The sequence below is a fragment of the Sinocyclocheilus anshuiensis genome, unplaced genomic scaffold (genome assembly GCF_001515605.1).
Source record: "Sinocyclocheilus anshuiensis isolate Anshui unplaced genomic scaffold, SAMN03320099.WGS_v1.1 scaffold44, whole genome shotgun sequence".
Taxonomy (NCBI): domain Eukaryota; kingdom Metazoa; phylum Chordata; class Actinopteri; order Cypriniformes; family Cyprinidae; genus Sinocyclocheilus; species Sinocyclocheilus anshuiensis.
In genome coordinates this window covers 3,130,475-3,145,384 of record NW_015555746.1, presented here as the reverse complement: position 1 = coordinate 3,145,384, position 14,910 = coordinate 3,130,475, and the positions used below count along the sequence as shown (strand labels likewise).

Here is a 14,910-nt window from a genome sequence, read left to right as displayed (position 1 = left end):
GTTGCATCCAGTGGGGACATAATTACTGATTATAATGACTTATACCGTCTTTTTACGCGTTGCGTTGCGTTGCGTATTGCGCCACATAAACATAAAACTATGTCTGCATTTGTGATCGGAGAAACGTCAAACAACAAGTGCTATGCTACACTGCTCAAACTTCGCGTTTGAATCGTCAGTGGCAATTTCTTTAAATATGAAAACTTACTTACAGGCTGTGAGTCAGAACAGACGCATTGTAGGCTACTCTCCCAGGTTCAGAAAACAGTTCTCCGTAAAATGCGCTGCACACATCTGAATATTTGGGGTTGAACTGTTCTGGAACAGTGTTGTAAATACAACTTAGCCACTGATTTCTAGTCGTGTCCTCTTTTGGAAGGCCAAACTAAGTAGTTTCGCTTTCACAACGAAACACACAGCGTCTCCACGTCATGGCGGCGGCGGCAACAATACTACAGCACTACAGTTTACGCACTTTCTTTGCGTAAACACTTGGGCAGTGTTATGCAAATCTTCCCACACAGTGACATAGACATGTTGGGGGCGTGTTTAAACGAGGCGTTTTAGGAGGGCGTCGATGAGTCTTAACTTTTATAAAGAATATCTCTTTGGGTTTGAGACTTTAGTCTTTGCAACTTTAGGGATCTTATCTATTCACAAACAGCTTGTAACACTCCAAAGAGAAAGGAACACTTGAAATTGCATCATATGACCCCTTTAAGAGTTTATTTGCAAAAACAGATAACTCCGATTTTTAATTTTCAAAAATCATGTTTTTTATTATGTTTTTGTGTTTTATTGTGTTAGTTAGCTGTATTTTTTAGTTATTTTTACTTAAAATAACCCAACTGCATGTTTGATTGAGATTAATTGCCATGAACAATGAAAAAACATGATTTTTTGAAAATTGTTGAAAACGGAGTTATCCGTTTTTGAACACACTTATAAAACTGTGGGAGATATATATAATCTCCCATAGTTTGCTATGGGAGAATATCGGAGAATACCTAAATATATCGGAAGAGTACATAGGCAGCTGGTGTGCATAGATCTCATTATTAAAACTATTAACATTATGTCATAGGTAGAATTGAAACATTTTTTTTAAATTAATTTACATTCTATTTAACATTGATGCATTTGGTATATCCAAAGTGATTTGCGTTGCATTCAAGGTATACATTTGATCAGTTCATGCATTCCCTGGGAATCAAATTCACACCATTAGCATAGCTAGCACCATGTTCTACTTTTAATTCTGAAATTCCTGGTTGGGAAACCCACCTGTTGAGAACTAATGCCTTTGGAGCTGGAGATTTTAATAGTCTTTTTCTTAATTACAACATTGGGATGAGTGAGAAATTTGGTGTTTATTCTGGTTAGCCTGGTGTATTCATGCATAAAAACTACATATTGATGAGGCCAGGTTCAAACCGACTCTTTCAATACGTTTTCCAATCATCAAGTGCAACAAATGCTTTATAATTAAACCAGTGTAAAACCAACTGAGAAAACATGCACTGTACCTGTCAAAAAGTTTAACAGCAGTCGTTAAATTAACAGCAAGCACAATTCTCAACATTAGAAATTCACACACATGTTGGATATTGTCCACACCCACCCACTCTGTTTAACATACATTTAAAGTCACTTTTATTACTCCTTTTTTAACACCAATTTAATAAATAAACCACATCTGATGGGGTACAACATGCAAACATTACAATCTACAACAAAAAGGAGGAAACATTCCTAAATCAACTGACAGATATTCTGTTACAAGCACCACACTTGGATATTTTCCCGTTGTGACAACAGATCCATGATTTCAATGAACTTACTCTAGAGATACTTTACAAGTACATGTATATTTACCCATTTACATTTATGAGCAACCAGGAACAAAGGTGTGATGTCCCTTACACTCAAAATTATCAGGACATTAATGTGGATTTTATATAAAACCCAGTGAGACCACAAAAGTTCTAGGGCACGAAATAGAAACTGTGCAAGCAAATAATTAAAAGTGCACTAAAGCTGAAGATGACTGATGAAAATCAGAACCATTTGAATCTCTCAAAGTAAAGCAAAACAAAGTGAGAGGAAATGGTGTGTAGGGCCAAAGGAACAAACAGGAAATGCCAATGCATTTTTATCCACCTGTGTGAGCAGATGTGTGATCTGGTCTCCTTATAAAGAAATGTTCTGCATCTTCAGGACCAAGCCTCATAGCCGTTTCTTGAATATATTAAACTAAGCTAAGGATGCCTACAAGCAAATGAGGAGCAGATGAGATCTACTGTACAAACAACTGCATATATTGATAGCAGATTCTACAAAATAATTACAAAGGATTTATATGGTGGTCTACTGGTATAATTGTAACTGTGACTTCACTAAATGTGAATATGTCATAAGAGAGATGTTGTATAAATCTTGTGAAATCACAGCTCCAAAACATGAATGAAGGCGGCAATTGGTGATAAGACATTTTTGAATATTTTCTCGATGTATAGCAAGGCCAATGTGCATTTTACTATTTGGCTTCACCATAAACATCACCTTAACTAATAAAGAAATTCAGGGGAAAGAGAGACCCGGACAAAGCATTTTATTGGGAATGAGGGATTGGGAGAAGATGTAGGTGCATGTCTGTCTGACTGGTTTCACTTAGAACTTGTCTGGTGAACACATTGGTGGCTTTTAAGCGCTGGAGAAAGAAAGAATAAAGCATGGCACTGACATGTACCATTCTCTAGTTGAGTAAGTGCTTGTTCTCCAACAGTGATTAAATATGCAGCAAACGTAAAGGGACTCCAGCTCACTTTGTTTACTTTCACTGTTTTTAAGGGGGAAGAGTGCGAGTGTGCATGTGTGTGAGAAGACTGAAAACTAAAGCAGGATACATTAAAAACAGAGAAGACGAGAAGCTGGGAAGAAAGTTAATTTACAAAGGGCAAAGAGCAAAAATGTTGTATTTAATCAGTGCATTTTCTTCTGTAAGGGCATGACTGTCCAGAAACAAAATGATCCTGAAAGAAGACAAAAGATTAAGAATTATTTCTCAAATCATTAAAACCATCAAAAAGCATTTTATATAAAATTAATCTTGATAATGCCATCCTTCTGTTAGACTGTCTCACAAATTAATTAGGTTGAACAGCTGTCAGTTGTTAAATTTAAGTACACAATTAGACTATGTCACAGTTTACTTTATTTTGCTATCCTCACTTACATAAATGAACAATAGTGTCCTGCACCCACTAGTAAAAAAAATAAAAAATTATATCTGGTGTCTGAATAATTTTTGGTTGGACTGTATATATAGGGCTATCCATTGATGAATTTCTTAGTTGTTTTCGCATTTTTTTCTAGTTAATGTGTTACTTTGGCAGCCCTAATTTCATAATATTTTCAAATAGAGTTATTACAAAAATATAAAAATTATATATTTATAAAAATTATTAAATAATATCATCAAATAGTATTAATAATAATTATTTAAATATTAATAATTCATCAATGATACATTGAATCATTAACTACTTCTATCAAATTCTCTCTTTAACCATGCAGTAGAAATAAAAACCACCTACTGCTCTATTTCTCTTTGTGAAGAGCTTCAATGAAAGCTTCAAGTTTCTCCTGAATTTCACGTACTTTTTCTGTAAAGAGAAATGCAAATGTGAGTAAATCATATACTAATAATGCTGCCATTTCAATGGCACAGAATTACCATTTCATCTTCCCTGCGCTGAACTTGACTGAATTCACTAGTCTTCTCAAGTTCAAGCTTCTCCTGGGAAAACCCCTAACCTGGCCACATCATTGCAAAGACGCACTTTCAAGTGGACTCAAATGCATACAGATATTTCTAGGTTTTCCTGCAGATAAAGTATCAGGTCATGTGAAGTGCCACTGTGGGTACATTCTCTGACACTCAAACAGCAGATGGTGGCCACTGACATTTCAGCACTCAAAGGTGCATGCGGTTGAGGAGCAGATGATGAAGAGGTGGTGTTCTATTGCACCTCCTCACCTCCACATGCTACTTCAAAGCCTGTCCCCTTCAGGGAGTCATGGAGGAGGAGTGGGAATGGGTGACAACTTTTAACTATGTGAAAGAGTGCGGCAAAGGTAATGAAAAGGTGTCAAATCTGAAATTCAGTTTCATTCTCTATTTACAATTTATGTTCTTGCATGGGTGAATCCCACAATGAGGTCCAGGTCACAAATTATTCCAAAAATGAACAAAAAGAAAAATAATAATAATAATTAAAAATAATAATAATAATAATAATTTATTGGTTGTTTTGCCTTTAATCTTTTTTTAAATACTTTTTTTTTTATATATATATATATATTTGACATGTTTTAAATTAAAATATTCAATTAAATAAAAAAATAATGAGACAGGAAACACCAGATATGGTGGTTTGGTGAGATCCATCCACAAAAAAAAAATAAAAATAAAATAAAATGAAATAAATTCAAATCCAAGATGGCTGATGATGAAAGAGACATTATAAATATAAAAATTAATAAAAAAAACAAAAAAAAGTAAAAGTAGTGCAAAATAATTTTTAAATAATGTTGCATTGGATTCAACTGAGAGTCTAGTTGAGAACCTGAAGTGATTTCCAAATCGGTCACTTGTGAGTTTCATTGACCAGTTGGCAGCAAGGCAGCTCAGTAGGTTTTGGAACAGAGCTATTATGCATGTTATGTATGCACGCAAGACCATTTGTGGCCTAATAGTGTGAGAACAAACAATCTAAAGTCTCATATGACAACAGTTTAACTGGGCTTTTCAAGTGGACACTGGTCTACAAGTTTGTGGCTGTAACTAAATACTGTCATCTGAGGCTCGTGCAGCCGTTTTAGGTGTATGTGTGGTGTGGGGATTCCCAATTCTCCTCAGAGGTGTAGGATGAAAGAAATAAGAGGGCCTTTGTGGACATCTGACATCTCTAAGGTCTGAAATACAATACCATGACCCACACACGTGCTCACACGTACAAACACACCAACTTTCACAAATATCCTGAAACCTGGAAACATGACCCTTCAACACCTTCTGCACACACACACACACACACATACGCAATCTCGTGGCTTAGACTTTGAATATCTTTTTTTGTGCCTAGGGACATAAAGAGTAATGGTGAATGTTAGCGAATATAACAGGCATTAGGTTTTGGAGAGGGCCTTATGACACGGCAGGTGTGGAGATGAAACTCAAGCCACCTGTGGTCTTTTTTGAAAAATGAATGATAGCAGCAGGAAAAGATTCATAAAATTCATTCCATCTGAACAATTTGGGGATACTTGATCTAACTCTATGTCAGTGATGCATGCATTTATTAAAGATTCACTGATATTTACCAATTAACTGATAAGTGATAACATGTTTTGGCTGAATATAATATAATATTAATTAATTATGTAAATTTTATAAAGGAATTATAAATTATACATCTCTATTATAAACATTATAAATTATTATATTATAAATAAAAATGATACATTTATATGTAATACTTAAATATTTTATACTTAAAGAAAAAAGTTAAATAAATAAATAAATAATATCAGAATATCAGAACATAAATATCAAATATCTGCGATTGATTAAACAACATAAAACATAGGCCCCATATACGGCGGGTAAAATAAGTATTGAACACGTCACTATTTTTCCCAGTAAATATATTTCTAAAGGTGCTGTTGACATGAAATTTTCACCAAATGTCGGTAACTACCCAAGTAGGTATGCACCAATACCAATACTGGTATCGGTATCGGGCCCGATACTGAGCTCCTGTACTCGTACTCGTTAAAATGCACCAATACCAAACGCCGATACCACACAGCATGTGTTAAGTGCCATATTCAGACAATGAAACACCGACAACAGAACAACAGACAGCAGAATGGAGTTATTAGAGATTAAGGATGTCTACGAAGTATATGTATGCAATGAATATAATGTTAAACATTCAGTATTAACGCCTGTATAGCTGATGTGCGCGAGCTGATAAACAAAGCACGCTGAGTGGATTTGAAGTTGAGGTTTGCATGAAGCTGGATGACAGCATGCCCAGGAGACTACAGGCTGTCATTGAGGCTAAGGGCTGCCCGACTAAGTATTGATAGTTGTGTAAATACTGTTATACTAACAGCTGTCTAATTTTTGGCTGATTGTAATCCATTACATACCTTTCTATCAAAGTTATCTAACATTATCAAGCTGAATTTGTTCTGACTCCGTTTAACTCTGAGTTCTTGTTATATTTTATTACCATTTTCTAAACTATAGCGAATAAACTGTGATAATGGGAGAAATGTTGAAGGTGTCTAAATAAATTTAGGTTTGACTGTATCTATTTGATAAAGTTAACCAACTAACATTATACATACTCTTTTGGTTTCTGTACCTAATATTTTAAAAATGTACAAATTCAATAAAAATATTGGTATCGGTACTCGGTATCGGCAAGTACCAAAAATAAAAGTATCGGTATCGGGCGAGTACTGGAAAAAGTGGTATCGGTGCATCCCTAAACCCAAGTAATCCATACATACAAAGAAAACAAAACAAATAGGTTCAGAAATTAAGTTATGTGTAATACAATGGAATGACAGGGAAAAAAGTATTGAACTACTGAAATTTATTTAATACTTAGTACAAAAGCCTTTGATGGTAATGACAGCTTCAAGACGCCTCCTGTATGGAGAAACTAGTCGCATGCATTGCTCAGGTATGATTTTGGCCCATTCTTCTACAGAGTCTTCAAATCTTGAAGGTTCCATGGGCCTCTTCTATGAACTCTGATCTTTAGTTCTTATTTTCTATTGGATTCAAGTCAGTTGATTGGCTAGGCCATTCTAGCAGCTTTATTTTCTTTTTCTGAAACCAATTGAGAGTTTTCTTGGCTGTGTTTGGGATCATTGTCTTGCTGAAATGTCCACCCTTGTTTCATCTTCATCATCCTGGTACTGTAGGTGTTGGGACTGAACCAGCTAATATTAATTCCCACCGACTAGGGGCAGGATTGCTTTCTAGCTACTGATAGATTCGAGCTGGTGTCTTGGCTTTCCATGCCTTTTTCCACCTCCCTTTCTTCATGTGTTCAATACTTTTTTTCCCTGTGTCATTCCATATAACTTAATTTCTGAACTTATTTGTTTTGTTTTCTTTGTATGTATGGATTACTTGGGTTGTTACCGACATCTGGTGAAAATTTCAAGTCAACAGCACCTTTAGAAATATATTTACTGAGAAAAATTATGACGTATTTGATACTTATTTTACCCGCTGTATTGTGCATCCCTAGTATTTATACTGTTGGATATATTTTTGTTAATTTATTAATGAAATTTCTGGCTTGCTTTGTTTTGAAACCAGCATAGTAATGGTTGTACCATTTTTATTAATCAAAAAAGACTTTATAATACACAAACAGAGACTGAAAACTTCTAGACATGGTATGAATGAAGAAGGACGTGATGGAAGCTACTATGCTGCATGGGCCAACCGCAAGTCCATGGAAACGGTCAAATTGAAAACGTGTACGTTTACAGCCAATAACGTTTTAAAGAAGAATGGACAGCTGAGGATGATGTGAACTTGTGTATATGGGCTTAAAGTGTGTGAAAAGGTGTGTGTGTATTTCTGGTCGCCATCTGTTTGTTCCACATGGAGGAACGCAGAATGACGGCTAAAAAAAGGCCAAAACAAGACGGTCTTTTCAGCGCCTCGGAAATGTGACACATGAGAGAGAACTGCTCCTTCCCCTGCTTCTGTGAGTCCGAGAACAGGGTCCAAACTCCATTTAGACCCCTGTTTACCTAAGAGATGAGCTTTTGGACACATCCATTCATAGGTCTTCTCTCTTTATCTGGTCGTGAATATTCCCATAATCCTTTGGCCCCTGTCCCAGTAGTCTCCTTATTTGGGAGGTGTGGGGTGGCTTTCTCTCTTTCAGGATTCCTCCTCAATCCCTTTTTTGAAAGGGGCTCTCGCCTGATCTCCACATGAAATGATATCTCTTTCACTCCCACTCTTGCGGGCCTCTAAGCCTCCTGGGCCGGAGCGGCAGAAGGCTGGAGAAAGCCCTTAATTGACCTGTAATTAGACTGTGAAACAGTGTGGCCGTGGAGAACAGAAGGACGAGGAAAAAAGCGAGAGTCAGGGCATGGGATACCACCAAGGAGATGGAGCTGCAAGGAGCTGAAGAGAAACTCAATCCCTTTTGATATAAATGGTGGCCTTCGGTGTTTGCCATCAAGTAGCACTACCGTTAATAGGGAAAATGGTAAAGAAATTAAAATGTGGCAACAGCCTTTTCAGCAGCTCACGTTTTCCACCGCGCCTAAACAAGACGACTGAAGACATTCCACGGAAAATCAGTGTCACTTCAGGTGTGAACCTGTGTGATAAAGCTTCTAAAGCAGCAAAAAGACAACCAGAGAGGTTGTTCTCACACAAAAAATGTAGTTCCAAACACTTTCTTACTTTTGTGGAACACAAAAAAAAGATATTTCGAAAAACATGTCAACTGTTTTTGTTCATGTAATGAAAGTCAATGGGGTCAAAGACAATTTTGGGAATGTGAAGGCGAGTAAACGATGACAAAATGTTAATTTATGGGTGAACTATCCCAATAATGGAACTTTATGTGTCTGAACATTCACACAGGAACACCTATCAGTGAAGGGGACAAAAGTGATGTATAACCCATGGAAAACAGTGTTTCCACAAATCAGCTCTCCAAGTTATCTCTAAAACATATGGCCACAAGGAGGAGAGGAGTTCTGCTGTAGAGAACCTCAGAGTTCAACACAAGGGTAGCTTGCAGCTTACAACAGGCTTATTTGAGTGTGTGAAATCTTACACACAAGCAGTTAAAGATGAAGTGTGTCATTTTTTTTTTAGTTAAAACACTTACCCCATCACAGCCTAAAATGCAGCAACAACTAGTAAGCCACTAGGAGGCTGATTTCTCAGAAATAACTTTCATTGGCATGACTGGCTGAAAATGACATTCTTGACGAGCAAATGTCACATACAGGTGCATCTCAATAAATTAGAATGTTGTGGAAAAGTTTTAATACACAAGTTTCACAATTTGAGTTGAATTACTGAAATAAATGAACTTTTCCACGACATTCTAATTTATTGAGATGCACCTGTATATTCCTTTTAGCCAAATATGACAAAGCCATTTTTTCAGCATTTTTACCTTTAGATCCACTTATCTTAGACCACATACCATGATAGAGCTATGCTAATTGTCACAATTTGATAATGCAACCACAATGGAAAACATATCACATTACGGATAGGGATACATGATAAATTTGCAAAAAATGAATTAATCAAAATGGATATATTAAAAGGCTAGTCCATCCCAAAATGTGAATTCTGTCATTATTTGCTCAACCTCATGTCATTCCAAACCTGTATGCAATTTTCTGCAGAACATCAGGAACCAAACAACATTGGAGCCCACTGACTACCACTGAATAATAGACAAAAAAAAAGCCTGATACATTTCACAAAATATCTTATTTTATGTTCCACATAAAAAACTATTTATTGGTTATAACATTAAAATAATTATCATCTGATTGCTATTGGTTATGGTTTCATGATGACTTCACAGATAATGAACCACGACAGACTTTTGTAATATTCATCTCAACATACCCAGCAGTCAGAACCTTTAAACAACATCTGATGGTGCAACTAATGGGAATTTTCTCTTCACTTTCCCCTTGAGCTACATGAGAGACTCCTGCTTATGAGAGCTGTGCAGACAGCATCGTATCAACCCAGGTGTACGCTGAACTCCTCACCTCCCCTTCACAGCCTCCTTCCAGCCTGGCCTCCAATAAGCATTTAATTACAGAGCTTTGGCACAGGTAAGACAGGGGCAAGTCAAGACGTGGAACAGCCAGAAAACAGTCAACCGGACAATAGACGGCCGCCCCTCTATTAGCATTTGAGACCAAAAGCTACCCATGCTGAAAAAGAACGATCTCATAACTGCATGTCAGTCAGCATAAAGATCCAACTTTGACCCAGCACTCGAAATTGCAGGTGGCCACAGTTGGACTCAATCCCACCTATAATTCTTGGCAACACTGATGGTCATCTTAAAGTGATATTTCACCCAAAAATGAAAATGCTGTCATCATTTACTCACCTCATGTTGTGAGTGCCAACCTAGTGTTGTTTGTCCATTCAATGAAAGTCAATGGGGAACGATGTTATTTTGGACTTCAACTTTCATTAGGACAAAAATAATCAAACTATTCTTCAAAACATCATATTTTGTGTTCTAAAGAAGAAAGCAGTTACACTTTATTTTAAGGTGTCCTTTTTACACTGTAATTATACATTTAAGTACTGAGTAATATTATTTAACTACATGTACTTACTATAAGGTACTATATACCATACTTATTTTATGTAACCTGATCATTCTGAATATTACACTCATTCAAATGTGTTTGCAGAAATCCATTGAGGCTTTTCATCAGATCATGCTTTAATGGATCATTAGGTGGGAAAACATATTTACTGATGAATGTTGTGCACTGGTTAAGGGTTCAACTTTAGGACTCTGGATTTAAAAGAGAAAACACTTTGTTGCTGCGTTTCACAGAATGCATTAAAGTGATGCTGGGACTAAAATTATAGCTTCAGTAAATCCCTTCTTTTAACTATGAATTGAACAAAGACATGATAAATACCTCATAAGAGACTATCTGACAGATAGATGTATAGTGCGGTGTGCGGAGGCTTTGAGAACAGCCTTGCAGGAGACCGAATGACAACGGGACTCGATCCTGCCGACCCCAGAGGCACTTTTTGTGACGGGACGAATGGTGAAATGGAAATGCAAGTTCTCTGGTTCATTTTCCACTCATTTGACTTCCGCTTCCCCAGGTTTGAAGGCAGGGTGACGGTAAAAGAGAGAAGAGGGAAAATTCTTCCTTCACTGGGACGACAAGTGTTGAGAGATTTATATGTGGGGAGCAGGACTTTTGAGAGCACTTGGGTGGGGTGACAGGGATGCGTTGGTGGGAGTGGGCGGCCCATTATCAGCTTGCATGGGAAGACTAGAGCTACAAGCCAGCTTCGGGGGGGAATGGGGCTCGCTCCAGCTGTTTTAGAGATGGGAGCGGTTTCCTCGCGGCCTGAAAGAAAGGCATAATCGTCTTTCTGTCTCTGTAGGAGCAGGCCAAGAACATGCTTTTCACATCAGAGCGATGGGGTGCAGGGAATATGGTGGGAGCGTGTGAGAAAGAAGAGGCAAGGGTGAGAAAAGAAAAACACAGAAGCTGGCTACAGATGAAAGGCAAGTGCATATAGCTCTCCATAAATTGATGCGTGACATCCTACAGCGTGCCGTTTTTGTTGAATATAAGTTTATTGGTTCGGTTTTTGTATATGTATTTGCTGAACTGAACATTAATTTGCATAAATCAATAAAAACAAGTTTTCATGTCAATACAGGGCTCAACAGTAAGAATGACTCAATGGTTGCCAGCTGAAGGGATCACAACAAGTGTTCTTTATGGAGTTAAATTATAGCTGTATGACTTTGTACAGCTGAGGGTTAAGAATAATAAAGTTTGTTTAAAAAATGGGGTCAAAAAATATTAAGTAAAAATATTAGTAAATAAACAAATAATTGCAGGTTAATCAGGACCAAACAATTGCCTATTGTCACATTCTTAACAGGATTATTGTTAACTACACCTAAAACCAAAACCATAAATAAGATTACTTGAAATAAAATAAACATTAACTAAAATAAAGTAAAATATAAAAACGGTAAACTAATTTCAGCTAGTTACAGAGGCAGCATTATCATTTTTGATTAGTTTAAGTTGAAGTAGTAAAATAACTAAAACCTAAACCTTAATAAAAAATACTTAGACATATTTTTAAAAAATTACAAAAATTAATACTTCAACTAAAATTAAAATTAAAATAGAAAATAGAAAAATAAAACCTAATTCAAAACCCAATGATAGTAAAATAACACTTGTTCTTAACATGTAGATGATTATTTCTATAGCTCTTTGATGAAACGTTCTACAGTCCAGACTCCAGCTAGCTGTGCAACATCACGAGCTGTGACAACACTCACAGGATCAACAGTTCGCACCCGAGTTGCACCATATGCACCATAACTTTCATACTCCAAGCTCTAGATAAACCTATAAAATACCAAAACATACAGTCAAGGGAATGATTAGATAGAGGACAAAGCGAGTGAGAGAGAAAGACGCTGTAAGGAGGTGGTACACCAGCTTCTGTGGTGACCTAACGCCTCATGCAAACACAGTTAAACCCTGTGTATACAGAGCTTGGGGCAGCAACAGTACATCACTACGCAAGGAGGAAACGGAGGAGCGGTTTTCATTGAGTACTAAAACTGATTTCCACGTCATCCTTTCACAAGGGAGACAAAATGATGCAAAGGTGATGAGGGGGAGTGTGAGACTGAACGTAAGAGCGTTCTTAAAGGGATAGTTCACCGCCCCTCACCTCAGCTGCATGTGCTCCGGTTGCATTGTAAACAATGACGTCGTCTATATTGCTTATCAATTTGAGCCCAATTGAGACCCAGAGAATATTAGTGAAGAGGATTGTGCAGAACCTGTGCAAGCACGGCTCTAAACGGTATGCTTTTTGTTTGTTGTGGTCTCATACTTTTAGATACGCTGTTATTTGTAAATGCTACTGCTTCTGTTAGATTTAATATACGGTTTTATCCTGATTAAAGCTTTAATAACAGTACGGCAACCGCACGCGCATCAATGTATAACGCTTCTCATAGCTATGTGAAAATAAGTGTATAAATGGAACAGTTCATTGTTGGAGCTGAGCTGATGATCTGAATTAGAGAGAGAGAGAGAGAGATGCAGAGCGTGTGCAGAGCAGGGCAACGCTAGGAACAGGATTGAGAACCGCTGCTTTAGAAAACTGATTTTGAAACTTGTGAATCCATTAGAATCGTTAGAAGACAGAACTGCGATTCATATATGAATAGATTTTTACGTGCATCCCTAGTTTTCTCTTCCTCTTCTCTAAAGCAGCACAACATGGCCTCGCCCCCTTGCTGAATGTTCCCGGGGGCGGGGTTTATCTGGGTTTGTGATGTCACGAACCTGGGAAGTAGCTCGATGTAATCCCTATAAGACGTTTTTGGAGGCATTAAACTGCCATAATTTTAAAAGACGATATCTCCATTTGCACTGAACTTTCAGCGTCGTAACTTTGCAGATATTGTTTATGTTCAAACAGCAACATTACACACTAACTAACGTTAAATCAACCACCCCTTTAAGGACAAGCCTGCACAACACTGAGCTGGTTTAACATCCTTATAATCCTGCAGCAGGTGAAACTGTGGAGAATCTGTAAACTAAAATTAGGGGTGGGTTGATTATTTCAGATAATCGACTTTAATTGATCCTCATTTTAAACAATGATTCTTAAATGGCAAAAACGAATTAGGAGTTTGTAAATCAGAATCAAATCTAATCATACAATCTGTTAATACAAAGCTTTACCTCCAATGATGTGGTGTTTTTGAATTTGTCAGAATCAAGTGTTTTTAAATTGCCAATACAAATTCTAACTCTTGTCAAATTCATGGCCTAATATATGCATAGGCCTATCATTGTTAGACCAATTTACAATCCACTCTGTCACAGTTATTATCATAAACAAAACAAAAAACTGATTCCAAATATGAAAGTAAACATTTTTTTTAAAAACAGCAAAAAAAAAAATGTAAGTAATGGATTCCAAAAATGACAAATAAAATAATTCAACAATACAAAAATCAAGTAATGGATTCCAAAAAATAAAATAAAATAAAATAGCTCATATAAACTTTTCTAAAACTTAACTAAATTACTTCAACTGCCCGTGCATATGCTGTAGACATGGATTGCTGCTGCAGGGATGCAAGTTTGAAGCCAGGCTATTTTTGCCCTAATTCCCCCTCCCTTCTCTCCACAATAATGTCCCATCACCCCATAAAAAGTTCGAGTAATGCTCAAAATGTGGAAAAACAACCCACATTTCGGATGCCACGTCTCAAAGGCTAATTTTTGAGTGCTTGAGGGCCTTTAAAAAGCCTTAAAAAGAAGTACCTAATAAATAATTACTCTGGCTGTTTACACATAAATTTTCCAACATTAAAAAAATAAAATAAAATAGAAACTAAAAGCCAAGTCTATGACTGTCATCCAGATTGACAAGAGAGGGAGCCACATACACCCTGAATTGCTGTAATTGAATTGAGTCTATTAGGTAAATCAAAGACTCATAAAGCCGTCCTGATGTTCCAGCAGAGGCACAGTGCCATACAGCTGCCCTGGCACAGCATACACACACACGACACATCACCCACAGGCAGCAGCCACAGTAACAAGCCTGAATGCAGCCATCTTGCACATCTAATCCCACACATTCCCTCTCTCTCTCTCAGACACACATACACACACACACACACGCACGCACAATCCCCAAGTGTGAAACCAGAGCAGCTCACTGCCTGCCTGCCTGCAAGTAAGGGCAAATCGCTCTTAACACCAGACTTTGCCCCAAGGGGTAAATTTTTTTTCTCTTTGTTAAGGGAAGTGCCCCTGTCCTCCCCCAGCTCCTCTTCTTCAAACAGGCAGACAGGTGAGGCCAGGGTCAGCGGCTCAGCTCCCTGCACCTGTGGGTGTAATAGCCCCTCACGGCCTCATGTGAGCCGGACTCAACCCCTGGCTCAGCCCCAGGTTCCATGAGCCCGTCAATACATCTCTCGCTTTATGAAGGCGGCTGTTAGTTTTTCCAATCCATCTAAAAAAAAAAAAAAAAAAAGACAAAGA

The 14,910-nt window shown here is 37.4% G+C and overlaps 1 protein-coding gene and 1 long non-coding RNA gene across 6 annotated transcripts in view; one reads left to right on the top strand and one right to left on the bottom strand.

Annotated features, from left to right (window-relative positions):
- LOC107673574 (uncharacterized) overlaps window positions 1-3,200 on the top strand; it is a 5,210-nt gene extending 2,010 nt beyond the window's left edge. Inside the window, exons 2-3 of the long non-coding RNA XR_001632417.1 lie at window positions 459-465; window positions 3,134-3,200. This is a non-coding gene — a long non-coding RNA (uncharacterized LOC107673574). The remainder of the gene's footprint in view (window positions 1-458; window positions 466-3,133) is intronic.
- Window positions 2,541-14,910, bottom strand: part of opa1 (OPA1 mitochondrial dynamin like GTPase) — a 42,739-nt gene continuing 30,369 nt past the window's right edge. For all 5 annotated transcript variants that reach the window (XM_016467201.1, XM_016467202.1, XM_016467204.1 and 2 more), the window contains 2 exons: window positions 3,597-3,665; window positions 2,541-3,032 (listed from right to left, as the gene is read on the bottom strand). In XM_016467201.1, coding sequence (XP_016322687.1) covers window positions 3,601-3,665 — 65 coding nt within the window. In that variant the 3' untranslated portion in view covers window positions 2,541-3,032; window positions 3,597-3,600. The remainder of the gene's footprint in view (window positions 3,033-3,596; window positions 3,666-14,910) is intronic.